The sequence below is a fragment of the Gallinula chloropus genome, assembly GCF_964237585.1.
Source record: "Gallinula chloropus genome assembly, chromosome: 14".
NCBI lineage: Eukaryota > Metazoa > Chordata > Aves > Gruiformes > Rallidae > Gallinula > Gallinula chloropus.
The window spans coordinates 16,975,025-16,991,867 of NC_140099.1; the positions used below are offsets into that span (position 1 = coordinate 16,975,025).

At 43.0% G+C, this 16,843-nt stretch overlaps 1 protein-coding gene across 1 annotated transcript in view; it reads left to right on the forward strand.

Annotated features, from left to right (window-relative positions):
* Nucleotides 1-7,331: 7,331 nt before the first annotated feature.
* SLC24A4 (solute carrier family 24 member 4) overlaps nucleotides 7,332-16,843 on the forward strand; it is a gene marked incomplete at its 5' end in the record, with an annotated part of 85,001 nt that continues 75,489 nt past the window's right edge. Inside the window, 2 exons of the mRNA XM_084270765.1 lie at nucleotides 7,332-7,488; nucleotides 9,926-10,036. Of these exons, the coding sequence (XP_084126891.1) occupies nucleotides 7,332-7,488; nucleotides 9,926-10,036 (268 nt within the window). The remainder of the gene's footprint in view (nucleotides 7,489-9,925; nucleotides 10,037-16,843) is intronic.

Consider the following 16,843-nt stretch of genomic DNA (forward strand, 5'->3'; position numbering starts at 1 on the left):
CAAAGCTTTAACATGATAGGTTTTCAATAGAATAAATTTTCTTTTTTGAAAATCTGTGGTCAGAGGAGGGGGAAAATTCACAGAACTCTCCAAACTCTGCTCACTAACAGTGGTTTTTTTTTTTAAAAAAAGCCAGCCAAAGTAGGAGGTGTAAATTTTCTGAACATTATTCACCATCATTTTATTTTAAAAACTTTGATAGGCAGTCAAACAGCAAGATGGATATTAAGTTTCAAAGCAAGCCCACTCAATGTTAGGGAGACTTGATAGTGCCTTAGAAAAAGGGAATGAACAGGGTGACCTCCCCGGGTTCCTCAAGCATATGTTCTACCAGTCTCTGAATAAAGACAGTTCTCACCTTTTCAACATTGTTGTTTCAAGGACACCAGTTGCCAGGACATACATTCCTGCACTTGCTTATGTAGCATTTGGAGACTGCAGTTTGATTTTTCCAGAGTCACCAGGGATGAATGCTTGTTCTTTTCTTAATGATTCTGATGGACTAATCTAATGAGGGGAAGGAGCTGTCCTGTTGAATCTCTTTCAGCTGCCCCAACAGGACTTTGACTGAACCTCTTCAGCCTCCAGGCTTTCAAGCACTGACACCATCTGAGGCTTTTTGTGTGTGAGAATTCTGCACAGCTTCCTCCTGTGTATTCATAAGATCACAGCAGTCTGTGGTCTGGGCTAACAACACATAGCTGTTGAAAATTTTTCTCACTGTAATGAATCAATTTTTGCTTAGTTAATGATCCCTCTCATTCAGAGGGACTAGCAAATGGTTTTGGAAACAGATCCCTGTAGGTATGAAAGCTGAACAAAAGTGTGGTTGACTGGAGTGTGTGAAGTTGTTTCCTCAGTAGCTGTTTTGAATTTCACTTATTTCACGGACATACAAAAACTTTCCAGAAAGAAAACAAATGGAGACCATTTTACAGAACCAATTTTAGTTTCTTTGTCTGGGGGAGGAATGAGATTATGGAGAGCAAACAAAGGTGTTGTATGGTGATGGAAGAGAGTGCTGCAGTTAATCTGCAGAGCTTTGACCAGCCAGAATCCCTCATGTTTAGCGTGATGTCAGCTAACCTCATTCCTCACTGTCAAATTTCCCCCAGCCTCTGGGTACAAGGCTTAGAGTCAATACTAAGCTCAAACCCACGTGTAGATTTAAGGGGAGATTTGAAGAGGAGGAAGGAATTCTGTTTACTGATAGTGGAACAAATGAAAAATTTACACTGGGCCTAGAAAACAAAGAGGTGGGGAACAAAGTCACATGGACTGAACAGCGGGAAAGAATCAGGGAAGGAAAGAAGTAGGCAGAAGAGAAAGTGACTGTGAGGGCAGAGAGAAACAGAAAATCAGTGGTAAAATGTAAACCCAGTAAAATCAGTTGAGGCTGGGATTCAGAGTTTGAGAAATCGAGACAGAAATGGTATGTGTGCAGGGGAGGATATGCTGCGTAACCGGCTCCCTGTAATTTAACCCTCATTTCAGTTCAGCTTTATGCATGTGCATGAGTTCTTCAAATCTGGCAAGGATTTAAGCAGATGCCTATATCCCTGAGAAATCCAGTGGGCGTTAAACATAGATGCTGTGATGAATTTGGGGGGCTTAGACAATAGTGATTTAAGGAGACAAATAGTAAGTGTTTTCTAACAAACTTCCTTTTCTAGGTAGATATGATTGAAACCTTATGGGCAGAAGAGCACATTGAATTCTACTGACATGCATAATGTCTCATTCTGTCCTGCAAGAGAGAGAAGAGAAATAAGTAAGAGAAATTAATAGAGCAAATACACCTAAATTAAAAAGTGTTAACAGCACATGTGGGACATCAAGAGTCAAGTGATCCTATTTTCTTGCAGTTTAAAGTAGATCACATCAAGAGTCTAGATCTGGTTGGCACCTTTTATTCTTATTCTTATAGAAGAAGATCATATGTAGCAGCCTGACCTTCTTCCTGGGCTTATGTGAGGTTGTTTATGGCATGTAGCATATGAGGAACTCTTGCTTGTAGCATTCCTGCATACTGAGGGAGAAGTGACTCCCAAGTAGGGTCTGGGTGTGTGGCTGCTAGTTAAGTGCTGAAGGTGGGGTGTAACCACAGAAGCTCATCAGAAATGTTAAATAGCATTACCCAACAATATCAAAGAGAAATAAGCAGGAGGAAGACTGAAAGACACAAGGGAGGAGCTGGGTAAGTTAAAGGAAGATCTGGTTCCATATTACAGTATGAGACTGACTTCTTCATAGCATTTAAATTCTGATTCAGGGTTGAGTTATTTATAGCCTTGGAAGTAAAACGAAGGTCTGAGTTTAACTACAAAAATAACTGTAATACAGAAAACTTCTGCCTTTGAAGCACACAAATGTAAAATATGGTAACACAGCTGGCAATTGTCTACTGGACTTGGACAATGATGGGAGAGAAAAATCTGAGAATGAGTAGAAAGACATCAAGGATCTTAGCACGAGGATGAGTTCTTTGATGGGTCCTACAGTTGGAACTTCTCTGTAAATCCAGTGGTCCCTGTTCAGGGTTTAGGCATCACAGAGACTCTGGCAGAACCCTCAGTGCTGATGCCAACAATGGATCTACTTTCTGAATTTCAAGCATGGTTCAGCAAAGCACCTTTCACCAATGCTTAAGGAGCCACCTGGGTGTATACCTAAGGATGTACAGTGCCCTGAGGTACAGTTCAACGCTGAAATGACAATGTGCTAATATTTGCTTTTTGCAAGCTTTTACTGTGAAGTGGTGTCAGTGTGTGGTCCTTTTCCAGGAACCAGGTCCTAAATTAGCACAGGACTGCCCCTTTCGTGACAGTGAGGTGATTATGGACAGCACCAAACTAAGCTTCTCTCCATGGCTCCCTCATATTTTGCATACCAAATAGCAAAAGCAGGATCCCAGTTTCTTCCCTCACCATTGCCTTTCCTCTCAGTTGAGTTTTTGTGGCTTATAGGAGATTTTCTGGTCTTTTTTTAAGGAATATTGTTGGCTTTTCTTCGATACTGTCTCTTGGCCTTGCAAACAGAGGGATTGATAACTGGGATGCTGGTTGTATCAGTTGGAAAAGCTGACTCAAACAGACTCCTAGGGCTGGGTGCCTGTCACGAACTATTACCTCCAGGCTTCTCAGCTGATGCACTCTAAGCTCTTCTGTGCTGGAATATTCTTCATGACCAGCTAATAGGGCCCCTTCTGTTACCCTACTGTGCTACTGCATTTCCTGCTCCTTTTAGAGGGCGCCGTAGAGAACTAACCCAAACATTATACTTCTCCTTTAACTCTCAGCAGCATCAATATTTTTTTCTCAGATGAGCTGCTTTCATGGATCTCCTATGAGACAGTTCCCTAATTCAAAGCTTTTTGGCTGTTACTCAGTTCAGGATACTAATTGTGCTTCAGATGAAAAACAAGGAAATTTGGCAGTGCTAGATGAAGCCAGCATTAGTCTGTGCTTCTAGTGAGACATTTCAGCGTGGGACATACTCAAAAGTTAAATGATCACAACGATAAGCACAGTTATAAGAAATAAAGATCGCTTCTTGCATCTGGTTTAGTTTAAGACAACAACTGCTATTTAATATTTTCTTTGTCTACACTTTGTTCTGATGATGCTACCCAAATACCTCTGATTTCCCAAATACAATTCTTTCAGTATTCCTAGATTTAGTCCAGGAAACATTTTGTTCTGATAAAAATAGAAACACAGAACATCCAGAGCATCACCAAAATACTCACTGTGAGGGCATCACTCAGAAAATCACGTGTGTCTTATTCTCTCTTGTACACAGCATGGATGTCTCAAATCAGAAGAAAGTGTCAGGACATCATTCCAGTGAAGAGGTTTGTGTGAATGGCTTGAATGTACTTTAACAGATCCTCCAGGTGTGGGCAGAGGTAACTGAAGCCGAATTCTGCAGTGCACCACTTCCCTTTGAGACTTCCTACATAAATAGTTACCTGACACATTTTCAAGACACAAGAAACACAAAATAAAAGCGATTTGGAATTCTGTACTGAAAGTTTAGTATTCCAGAAGAATTTTGAGGCTGCCCTGTGATCACCAGACTGATTAAAAATGCTAATCAGAAGCTTGTATGATTAGGAGATTAGTGCTGTCTGAACTTTGATATGCCTCATTGGTGTACACAGAGGGGGGGAGAGACACACATTCAGGCTGAGAACTGCTTGCATGGGTAGCAGATTTCTTTTGTTTAAAGGATTTACAAAAGATCTCTTCACTTTTTTGGTTTTGTTCCTTGCTTTCAGTTCCTCACAGTCAGTAACTGTTGCCACTAAACCAGAAATTTTTTAACAGCCAGAAAAAGGAAAAAACCTTTGTCAAAAAGGCAATATTATACTTGCATTCCTGTAACTAACCATGTGCTTTGGTCTGATCCATGTGATGTTCATAGGACCCGACAGAATTAATGAAATGAAAATCCCTCACATGTGAAAATCAGGACCTCTAACAACGTTTCAATTCCATGGTCTTTGTGTAAACAACCTATAGATGCAAATATGGAATATCTGAGAAGCACAGCCTCATCTCCAGACCCAAATTTACCTCAATTCCAGGCAAACTTATCATTGCATCTCTTAATATCAGTAACTCTTCAGATCAGGAGCACCATGGCTTTGAAAACATCTTTGGAGAATAAACCTGGTAAATATAAAACTCACAAGCAACTTCTGTCAGTTCTGCAGAGACACCCAACCATCAGGACACTCTCTGAAGCAATGGTCCTGGTCTGCCTCATCAGTGAAGATTACAAACTTATGGCAAGAGAATACTGGAAGCAAAAAATCTCTGCAGTCCCTACCGGTGTCACTGTCTTTCTGTTATTAGATAAAAATCTTCATACGGAAAACCACAGTATTGCCAGCAACTCAGCTCTAATTAAACACAGAACAAGGGGATGTCAGACTGGTGTTCACATTGCCACTTTGAGTGGAAAGGGAGCCTTTAATCTCCGAAAAGAGGTAATAAAAATCCACATGAAGAATTAACTCTCAGGCATTATGGCAGCTGACAGGGTATGCAGCAGCATCTAACCATGTAGTGGCATCTCTGCTGAGATGCCAACCAGCAACTTCACTGGAGCTTAAAGATGACAAAACAGTCCACTATAAGTAACAGTCCTGATCTGAAGAACTTCAGTTGCCTTTGTCCAGCTACCCATACCTCTGCATCTAATTAGCCTCTACATTCTTTCAGTCCAGGATGGGTTTCATCATTCTGGGTTCAATGGAGAGATTTCCTACATGGCCATGGAGAGAAATACAGGGATGCAAGGCTGACTGACTTGTAATCTAATACCTTTCTTGTAGTAGGCAAGAGCTTTCAGAGTGACTTTTTGCTTCTCAGCAATGATAAAAGGAATGAAAGAGGAGATTGTGGTCTGTCTTACTGCCATCCTCCTAACATGTAGCTGTTTTCCTGCTTTAACATAAATCAGACAGTCAAAGGCCCATCAGAGCCTAGGTGCTCCTGGAGCTTGAGCAGTTAAGGCACACAAATGTCTGTAGTTGTGAGAGTGAAAGCAAGCAAAAAGGTTAACACAACTACCTCTCTTAGGTTCTCCAGCTGGAGTATTCCCTTTTGCACTTCAGACAAGCGGTCAGCCCTCAGCACAGATCTAGACCTACTCTACACGCAGTGTGCACAGAAACCCTGAACACTGTGCTGCTGTATCTCACTATAGCAGATATAATTCCTAAATATAAGAAAAAAACCCACATTTGCACGAAGATGAGAAAACACAGAGGACTAGTGATACTTTATTTGTGAAGATTTGCTTTTGTAGACCAGGATATTTGTATTACGACACCATTAGAAACAATGCAAGATATGAATTGTTACATGTTCTTAAGTACAAAGACATCTGGAGGGAATCACCTGAAAGGTCTTCCTTGTTGTAAAGCAAATGCTGTATTGAAAAGAGATGTGATGAGTTAATCTCACTTTGTCCCCAGGCGCTCCTGGACACGCGCAGTATTTCCGATACCTGGAAGGAATACAGAACTGATGCCTGTGCTGTAGGTAGGTCCCAGAACTGTTCTCACTGACAGTAACCATTTAATTAATGTAAATACCAAATTTTAGTTAAAAAAAAGAAGAAAATCTGCTTTGGGACAGTCTGTTACTAACTGCTGCTTCACAAAATGGCTCGTTCACTTTGTCATCCTACACACGCTCAACACAGCGGGGATCAGAGTCCCCCCGAGGAAGACCATCTTGAATCGCAGCTCCTAGAGACAGGTGGAAGAAGCCAGATGCCACCGATCCCCGGCCCGCCTCTCACCGCGGCACCCGGGAACCTTTTCCCCTCAAGACCCACGGTCGCGCACCCCGCAGCCGCCGGCCCCTTCCCTTCCCGCCCCGCTCCGACGGCCGCCCTTCCCGCCCGGCGCCTCAGGCAGCGCAAGCAGAGCCCGCTGCTCGCAACCGCCCCAACGGCTCCCGCACCTCAGGCGGCGCCCGCCCTGCCCCCGGCCCGCAGCACTTGCCGCTGCCTGTTGCCCTCCTCGCACGGATGGCTCCGCCAAACGCGACACCGAGAGCGGGTAATTCCTGCGCCGTTTAGGGGAACGGATTAATTTAGCGGGTTAATTCCGCCGCCCCCCCCCCCCCTCCCTCCTCCATCTGAGGTGGGGGGAGGGGAGGATACATGCGCGTTGCCATGGGTGCCGCCGGAGCACCCAGAAAGTTGCGGGAGAGGGGCGGGGAGAAGGGGGCCGGGCCGGGAGCTTGGAGGAGCGGCCGCCCGTCCGCCGGGGCTGACTGGCCGCTTGGCGCCGCGCTGGGAGCCCAGGGGCTAGCTACTCCCCGCGGCGGCGGCTGTTACGCCCACCTGCCGCGAACGGCTGGCGGCAGCGGCGGGAGGGAGGAAAGGGATAAACTTCAAACTTGGCCGGGGCGAGTAGGGAGCTGTATGGATGCCGTTCCTCGGCGCTGACTGGCAGCCCGCGGCGCTCTGTGGGGTGGCCGCTGCCAGAGGAGCGCGGAGTGCCGCCGCGCCGCTTCCTCCGCTGCCGGCCATGGTGCGTGTGGGGCGCGGGACTCAGCCCGGCCCCTGAGAGCAACGCTTCGCCTTCGCCTTCGCCCTGCCCGGTCGCCGGTCTGCCGCCGTCTTCCTCGCCACCCCGGCCCGCCTCCACCTGTTCCTGCTTCGCCGCTGCCGACCTGAGGCGTTTGACATCGGCTTCTCTCCGCGCTGCAGCCCGCCCGACATGGAGCCGTCAGCGGGAAGCCGCCGGGAGTGATCCCTGCTTTCTGACCTACCTGCTGGCCGCCCCCTTGGCGCCCGCGCTCGCTCCGATGGAACTGGACGAGACGCCGCTTGCCCCTCCGAAGACCATGTTGCTTATGCTGAGGAAAGTTCGCAAGAGGCGGGAGATGCTGCTGCAGCAGCTGGGCTTCATCTGCGCCATCCTCTTCTTCGTCTGGTGCATGTCCAGCCTGCTCTCCAGACTGGGTGAGTGGCTGTGGCGGCGGGACTGGCAGACCCCGGCAGGGCCGGCAGGGTGCCAGCCCGCAGCCGCTCGGGGAGTGCTGCCCCAGGGGAAGGCAGGGGTTGGCGGGGCCAAGCGTCCGCGGCTGTTCCTTGTTTGAGTTTCTCAGTGGAAATACCCGAGCGGGCGGGCGAGACGGGGGAGCAGCGCGGCTTCCTCAGGAGAAACCCCCACGCCGGGCAGGTGTGTGGCCATAGCCCCGGGGAGGGGAGGCGTCGCTGGCGCCCGGTGGCCAAGGGCTTCCCAGCGCCGGGCCCGCCGTGCCTCTCGGAGGGCTGCAGGTCGAGACTCGAAGCAGAATCACGGGGCAACTGCATGCCTGGGAACGGCCCTGGAGGAGTTTTCCCCCCCCTGCCGCTGCATCAGAGCTGAATCCTCGCCAGCCGCTTGTGGTCCCCTCTGCAACTTAGGGCCACCTTTGATTTTTATCCATAGGTTGTAAACGTCCACCAGCTACAACAGCTGCTTTTCTGCATCTTTTCCCTCCACCCCTGGCCTCCCTCCCCAAATTACAGTGCAGATGTGACAGAAAGCTGTAGTTCAGGCAAGGAACAGCGCTAGTTTATAGAGGCAGTCTGTTGCGTCCTTGTTGTGTTGGTAAACTGATGCGTTTATAATTCATTACATCGTTCCCATTAGCTTTGGTTTTTTTCCCCACCTTCTAGCACAGTGTGGGCTGGTGTGGGCAGTTTCAGGCCCTCTTCCTGCAATACACTTTGCATTGCTCAGATACGAAGTCTTAAGGTTGCTGGGACAGTGTGTGGGTCTCCTCAAGGACTGTTGGTGGTCCTACCTAGAGAACAAAAGCAAACTGAGCCTAGATCCTATGACCATGTTTAAGATAAGAAAATCAGATTTCAGCACAAATAGGATGGGTTGTGTGGTTAAAGCTGAAGTTAAAATACGTGCTTTAGGGAAGAAAAACCTTGTGGAACTTGACTGCTTTGTAATGCTGTTGTGTTTCAATTATTGCCTGGGTTGTTTGGGATATATCTAGGATGGCAACAAGCCATCCATATACAAATTCAGTTTTTTAGACCCAATTAGCATATTGCTCATCTTAGAACTTTCAACTTTTTTTTTTTAATTGTGGCTTCAGAATATACTGTTGCATGCTTTATTTAGAACTGTTTGTCATGCCTATGCTTTTTCTTTTTTTGGTTGTTTTTTCCATATTTTCACCAGCTATTTATTTTCATAAACTTACTGGTTTCTGAAAGCAAACAATTGGGGCATAATTATGTTTACATAGTTTGAAGGTTTTTTTGTTGCAGGCTAACGGTTTTCCTGAACTTTTTTATGTTTACATGAAAAATGTCATGACTAATGAAAGTTTTTAATCTCCTGGGTTATCAACTAAATCCATCATAACCTAATTTTTGATGGTATGCTGTATCAGGTAGGGTTGGCTTTTTTTCATCTGGCTAATTTACAGTATATTGTATCCATAAACACTGACCATCTGTTCTCTATGTTTCATATAATCGTGGCATCACAATATTATAGCAAATACTCTAACCAGACTAAGTTCCAAGGCAGATTATTTTGCAAGAGTCTGTATAGCTAAGCACAAGCGTTACATGATGACTGAATATAAAGTCTAAGATCAGCCATGGAAGAATTTGTGTTGTCATAATATGTTCATTTGAAATGGATAAGGTTGAGATGGAAGTGATTTAATTAAGAGGTTCAATTCTTCTTTTGATTATTCTAATTACATACCCTGCATTATCGTAAGTGTTCTTCTGTACTCTATTCAGCAAGTTCCATAGAGAATGCTGCTGAAATAAGAGTTTAGGCAGAAGCTCCATTGACTCTTAAGAAGTTTAAGGTTTTTTTTAAGATTTATGGGAATTCACAGGTGCAGGGATTGATTTAATCAAGTCTACTCAACAGTGAAAAGCTCAGTCGCTAGACTCAGAATAAACTGAAATGTAACTGGGATGTGTCCATGTGCATTTTGGTTTTTTGAGAAATCAGGAATGTAATAGGTACAAGCGCAGATGACTGAATGGAAGTGTGATTGTTGTTCATGTCAGCTTAGCTGGGCTCATTTCATCTACAAGGAACTGTGAAGTGTTGAGTTTCACAGGTGTAGGCTTCAGCGTTTACTTGCTGCAGAATATTTTCCCATTGTGGCTCCCAGCCAGGTATTCTGATAGCCAGAACATGCTAACAGCTCCCATCCTGCGCTGCATCTTCCCAACTAGTTTCACCCTTTCTAGCTAGGAGCACCTAGCATATAAAGTATGTTGGCACATGCTCCAGTCACATCTTGATTTTGCTATATTCACATACTGGTCAGTCCATGCCCCTTGCTAGTTGGGCATTATGGTCCAGTTAAAATGATGCAGGAAACAAATAGTGACAGTGGGCATAACCTTTTTCTGTTTAATATAGGACGAGAGTCAACTGTTGCAGACAGACCGATTTTGTCAGAAGTGTGGAAGAATAGAAGGTTGATGGCATCACCTAATGGGACACATGAACAAAAGAACTGCACAGAGCCAGGTAAGATGGGAAAGCTTTGCAATGTCTTATAAACTCTTGAGATGTATTGCACAGTGCTGTCGTGACCAAGCTGCAGCTATGTGTTAGGGTAAACATAAAAGTGCCAAACTTTAAAAAGAAAAAAAAAAAGAGGCAGGACTGTTCTGTGTAGAAATAAGGCTTATTGTGCTGTACAATGCCATCACTGTCTATCAAAGGTGAAAGATAACATTCAGGTATAAGTGTTTTGGGGTCATTAAGCGACCTGTGATGACAACTTGATTTCTCTAATTTTTACTTTTTGTTTCTTTTGAGATTATTTCTATCTAGTTGTTGCTGTGTATATTGCACTGGTAATGAGAGGTGTACTCTTCCTGAAGCTTTGGGTAGCTAAACATGCAGTGTTTGAGATGCCATCTGAGCACAGTAATTTGTGTTCATTACCATTATACATTTAATCATGTTTTGCTAGTTTAATGATAAACTGTTTATTCAGAGTAAGAATTTATATTGTGTGAAGGGTGATGATGAGGAAGTAACATGGAAACCCTGGAATCCATTTTACTTTAGGATATCTATCCTGGCCAGGCGGTAAAAATTGATTGAGGACAGGGATAGATGACGCATTTTAATATCAGTGTTAGTCCACAATGCTTTCATCTTCCCATCTGTCTTTCCAGTGTGCGTTTCCTTTCTCTATCTCCTTGCCTCTCTGTGGTTTACAATGTGTGGGAGAGGAGACATTTTGCCAATGACACTAGCCAAATCAATTTAAAGTTCAGTTTTATTATTTTTATTTTCTTTTAAAATATGACTCTTTCATCAGCTCTTTGACAGCACAGCCTGTGCTTTCTTGCAACAGCGTGAGTTCTGGGATACTGTGAGTTCCAGGCACTAGGAGAGTTTGGAGTACTACTCCACGTTGTCCCCCCTCAGTTGCATGTTTGTTGTAATGCTGAGTCACCTGTTGTATATATTGAGGATCAGAAGTGCATAAGCACAGTAGTGAAAGAGGAGTGGAAGAACCTTGCATAAAGTATGTGGGTCCAGAAGATTTAAATGTATCATCTTGATGCCCAAGAACTCACTGTGCTGCTGTTCAGAACTTCATGTTGCCTGCATCTGTAACATTATGATGCTGTTGATTTGTTTGTCAAAGTTGTTCACCAACAAGAATGAAGAAAAAATTACCTTTTGGAAACATATTCCAGATAAATGGTCAGAACATACTGTTCTTTCCCAGTCTTCCCTAATTTTTCTTCACATACACGGATGCATCAATGTGATCTTTTCTGAACACATACTTGGCAGCACACTTGGAGCCAAACTAACAAAGGCCACAAAATCATAGAGGCTGGATCAGAAAGATGCCCAGCAAAGTTCTTTATAGGGATTTTCATTTAGTATGAATGAGAGTTTTTACAATGCTTAGTCTGGAGGAGAGGAAGCTGAGGGGAGACCTTATCACCACCTACAATTACCTGAAAGGAGGTTGTAGAGAGGTGGGCAATGGTCTCTTCAGCCAGGTGACAGGACAAGGGGAAATGGCATGAAGCTGTGCCAGGGCAGGGTCAGTTTAGATGTTAGGAAAAAAAAAAATCACTGAAAGAGTTGTCAGGGCCTGGAACAGGCTGCCCAGGGAGGGGGTTGAGTCACCTTCCCTGGATGTGTTTAAAAAAAGGGGAGATGAGGTACTTAGGGATCTGGTTTAGCACAGGACAGGAATGGTTAGACTCAATCTTAAAGGTCTTTTCCAACCTTGTGATTCTGTGATAAAACTGGCAAGAGAACATATATGCTTATGTGTAAATTGGAATACCAGGAGCAGTGCTGACTCCTCTAGATGTTTAGAACAAACAGCTCCATCGATTCCTCTAAAAGTATAAGATTAGTTTCAGAAGAATTGGAATAAATAAATAGTTGGGTAATTTTTATGTGCTTTCGGGAATTGAGGTTGTTGAGGCACACTTCTCTTTGTGACCACAAAGGCTGGACATGAGAGAGGCCCAAATATGCCTAAGGATGCTCAAGTTAAAAAAAAAAAATCATAAGACTTGCATAAAATTCAGGATTTCTAGTCATAGTGTTGGAATTAGTCTTTCTTTTTAAAGGTGTTTCTTCTGCTAGAACACAGATTTACAGATGAAATATGTCACAGGATTACAGTTGTAGTGTGTTTTTAGTCACTTCATGTTATTCTGCATTTATGTACAGCTTATCTCTGTGTATCTTCTGCTGCTGAAGGGGGGGGATTTAGAGTCTTTGAGAGTGTCCAAATGTAAGACAGCTGCAAATGAAGAGAGCATCTGAAAATATCTGAAGTTGATGTTTGGACAGGGATGGATCTGTAAGAACAGTATTGCTCAGTAAAAAAACTTTGGTGGACTTGGGTGGGAAACTTCTATTTGATGGGGTTTTTTGGGGGGTGGGCTGCTTTCTTTTCCTCATTCTTGTCTGGTAGCCAGAGATTGACTTTGCCCTGTAATAATAAGAAATTACAACGATATAAAACCTATCAAAAATGGAGAAAGTAGCATAGCTCATCTGCATAAGAATGTAGTTTGTGCAACCCATGACTACATCTGGAGAAAGGAATCCCAGGAAAGGTTAAGTGACCTGATCAAAAATTGTCTAGAAAACTGATGAAAGAGTGTGGTTTCTCAGTTGGAATATACATGCTTTCAGTCACACACTTATCCCATTATAGACAAAATCATAAGAATGTGCTGTCAAAGATTTTAAATGGCTGGACTTTATTTCTGCTGTGTTTGGGTTTTTTTTAATCTTGGCGACAGATAGTTCCCTTTTCCCAGGGGCTTTCAACAAAGCTGACTTATTTACCACATCACCTTCTTTTCTTCCTTACATGTAAATAAATTTTAAATATCCCCCGTTGTCAGAATTTGCAGTTATAGAAGTTTTTAAGACCATGAGATCCTTGCACTGTATGAGACAGATAAGAAAGTCTCACCCTTGGTAATATGTCTCAGGAGAAAAACTCCGTAAGCTTCTGGAAGTCATGTTAGAAGCTTATGGAAGCTGCTACCAGGTAGGAGCTCACTGTCTGAGATTGTCTCATTTGCTGAAGTAGTTAATTTTGTATTACATTCTTCTGTAAATATTAATGTTTCTTTAGCCATTGTATCAGAACAAAAAATGTTGAAGTCTTGGCAATGCTGCTTCAGAAAAGAGGCTCTGTCAAAGGAAATTAAAATATATATGTGTTTATGTATGTGTGTGTATATATATACATATATTACTAGAGGAGACAGGTATTTCTAACATTTGGAGGTTAGAGGAACTGTTAGTCATTAATATCTTAAAAGGTGCCACCTTTTTTTCTGATAGTAACTATTCTGCAGTCATAAGGAGTTATAGATGCTATCTATCCTATAACAGCAGCAAAAGAACTGTAGGTCAGCTACAGTGGAGGTGGAGCTTTTGTGAGCACCAAGTCAGCCTCAGGTCTAGTCAGAACTAGGACCAAATCCTCACCATGTTGTGTAGCATTTGTCTGTTAAAGGTCCTTACTGGCTTGAAACTTCCCCTTTGTTGAAGAAGCATCTCTGCCATGAAAAGACACAGGTCTTTACACTGTCCTGGAGCCAGGGTGGAGGGCTTGTAGGTTGTATGTAGAAAGCTTTGGACTTTAAAAATTTCATGGGAATCTGGGATCTTTGAATTAGGAGTCTTATGCTTACTTTGTATCAACTGGATGGCTGCTGTGAGTATCCCTCTTTGAGGGAAACTCAACTACCTTTATGGCTCTGAAAACTTTTCCTGGGTAAATTTTCATGTGAGAAGGGGTTGAGCTGACCATCACTTAAAGGTTAGTGATCAGAAAGGGAGAGTAGTTGTCTCTTGCATCTTAACAGATCTCGTTAGTTCCCAACCAATTTTTTTGCTTTATCCTGGCTCTCGCTTCCATCTGCCATCAGCTTGCAGTGCCATCTGCCCAGCAGCTCTGATTTATAGCTTCTCTGCTCCAATGGCTTGTCCTTGTTTCAAAATGTTCCCTTGACTCCATGTCCTCCAGAACTGGTTAAAGTTTTCAGAGCAATTGCAAGCTGGGGTGACTGGGTGGTGAAATGTTTCTGACCATGTGACTCCACTGGGTCGTGTTAGGCCATTAGAGCAGCTAATCTGGACTCTCTTCTGTCACAAATGCTTCCAAGTAATCCCTCTATACAGTGCAAAGAATATTTAAACTACTAGGTGTGAATTAGAGATGTATTGGGATCTATTTCTACTAGTCTTCTGACATTAGTGACGTAGTTGCCTTGAAACTGAGGGTTGGTGGGGTTTTCTGTTCAGTGGTTTGTAAGGTTCATGAGCTACATGGACTTTAAATAGCTGGGGATTTGGTTTAAGTGTGCTCCTCCCATTGTTATCAGTGGGTGAAGATGAATTGTGGATCCAGGGAAAAGCAGGGGTTCGGGTTTCTGAACCGTGCTGCCCCCTTAGTTTAGAATTAAAAGGCACATTGTAGCAATGCTTTCTGCTCATGCAGTGAGAGAGAAACAATCAGTCCTCTATAGTGAAATAAAGTGTGTTTCCCAGCAGCATGTATAACTGAGTTCTGACTCAGGATCAAAAGTCATTAAGTCTGTGTCTATTTTACACTGTTAGTCATAACCTTGGAGACTCATGTAGGATGTGATACATTGTGGAGAAAGCAGGAGTCTTAGACAGTTTTGTTAACGTACCAAAGAGAGTACAAGAGCCTGTTACTTTTTCTACAAAGATTGATGATGGTTTTCATTCTGACTAGAGAAGACAGGACTGACTCTTCAAAGTAATATTCCAAAAGCATAGAAAAAGCTATTTCTTGTACATTGGTAGCAGACACTGCAGGAAGCAGCCATTTTCATCGGTTTTATTTAACAAACTGATTAGTTAAATACATCCTACTCAATATGCTGGATTGGTGTACCTTTGTTTTTCTTAATCCTTATAGGTGCCTTAATATATAAGATCATAAACTTTGTCTAATAAATTATGATCTAAACATAACTCATTGCTGGTGGAATGTGCCATTTTTGTGCTGATGTAAATTCACTTTAAATAATGTGATTATACGTATTGCTTTTAAATGATGGACTCCTGATCTTCACTAGATCAAACTTCGGTTTTGTAGTGGGGATAAATTCTTTACACCACCACTTTCAAGGAGGTGGTATTAATAGTTTCACTGTGACACCAGATTAGACTGTGTCTAAAACAATGTAAGCTCAGCATGACCTGTGGGTTCTTTTACTATGTAGTAAAAGAACTTACCATAGAAAGACCATGGTCTCATTGAGGTCACACAGACAGTAACTGTGCTACAGTATTTGTAAATATTCCCCGCTGGCCTTTCAGTCAGGCTTCTTGTCTACCTTGATGCACAGAAAATGTGCAACTGTTGTAGCGTGATAGATTTATTGATGGTGCATATATTTTGATTTAAAATGTTTTTTACTCCAATGTCTTATGCCCTCAGAACCAGGAAATTTACCAACTTTAAATATCCCATTCTTGCATTGGCCCAAAGGGGAATGAATAATGAGGAAAGGTTTAAGAAAAAAATTCTGAGTTGCTTTATGCATATGGTATTCACAGAACATATAGGTGCAGTGTCTAGTGAATATATATGTATATATACACAGATGCACATATTTATGTAGTGGAAAGACTTACTGACCAGCAAGTAGCTTATTTCAAAAGCCACTTGCCATAGACTTGTGGGGGTTCATTTTGGGTTGTTCCCCTCCCCACGGTGTTTCTAGATTCATTCTTCTCCCCACAGATGCTAAGTGGTAAATACTGACTGTGATCTCACTTGAAAGGTATCTGTTTCCAAGAGGAGATATATATGTGAAAATTTAAAGCCACTTTATTGGACTAGTTAGGGGCAAAAGACAGATGTTTAATGGGAGGTTTTTCTTGTGTGGCTACCAAGGTCTCCTAATTAGAATTCACACCTACATTGAACTTCTGACACTCTGCTTGGCTTCTTTTTTGATGTGGGTGGGTATTAAAAGTGTTGGTAGGTAGAAGTCGTTGAAGTTAATTGGGTCTTGAAGGGCTGGGGTAGCGGTAGAGCGTAGGACTCTTAATCCTGAGCTCGTGAGTTTGAGCCCCGAGTTGGGCACTGAAACAAGGACTGTTGTTGTCCTGGAGCTGCACTGAATTGCCTCTCTCCAAAAAGCCCCTTTTATGGGGTCTGATGTCAGGTGGTGTGAGAAAACAGCCTGGGCTCACTCAGCTCACCTGTGCTGGCTGCTGGGGAGGTTAACTCTGGCCCGAATGAGGACAGTGAACCAGTGCAGGGAATGTGCTTTGCTTAAAGCTAGAATTTAAAAACTAACCAGCCTTCTCTCTGAGCTGTTAATTTTCTAGCAGTGTATTAATACTAGCATCCAAAATAGTAGAAAGAAATGAGACAAACATCTCTCTGTGCTTTGGCTCGACTTGCCAGTAGCATCCCCTGGAGAGCTGAGAACAGAAAATGAACTCCAGGGTAATTTATCCCTTCCCCAGGTCTAGGTGCCAAGTTTGCAGGAAGTAGTTTAACACACAGTAAATAAGTGTCTGTTTAAAATACCATTTAGAGATGTAGTAAACAAGGGCAAATGAAACAAAAGCTATTTAATATATTACTGTATGTTCTTAAACATAATAAAAATGTCACTTGTTATAAACGTCATTTCATATGACTCAGATTTATTTACAGTAGGTTTTGGTCCAGTTGAAGCACACTGTGGATGCAACTCTTACAGGCTAAGAAGTAGACTTGAAACAAGAGGTTGAAATTTTTAAAATGTAGCAACTTCAGAACCAAATTGA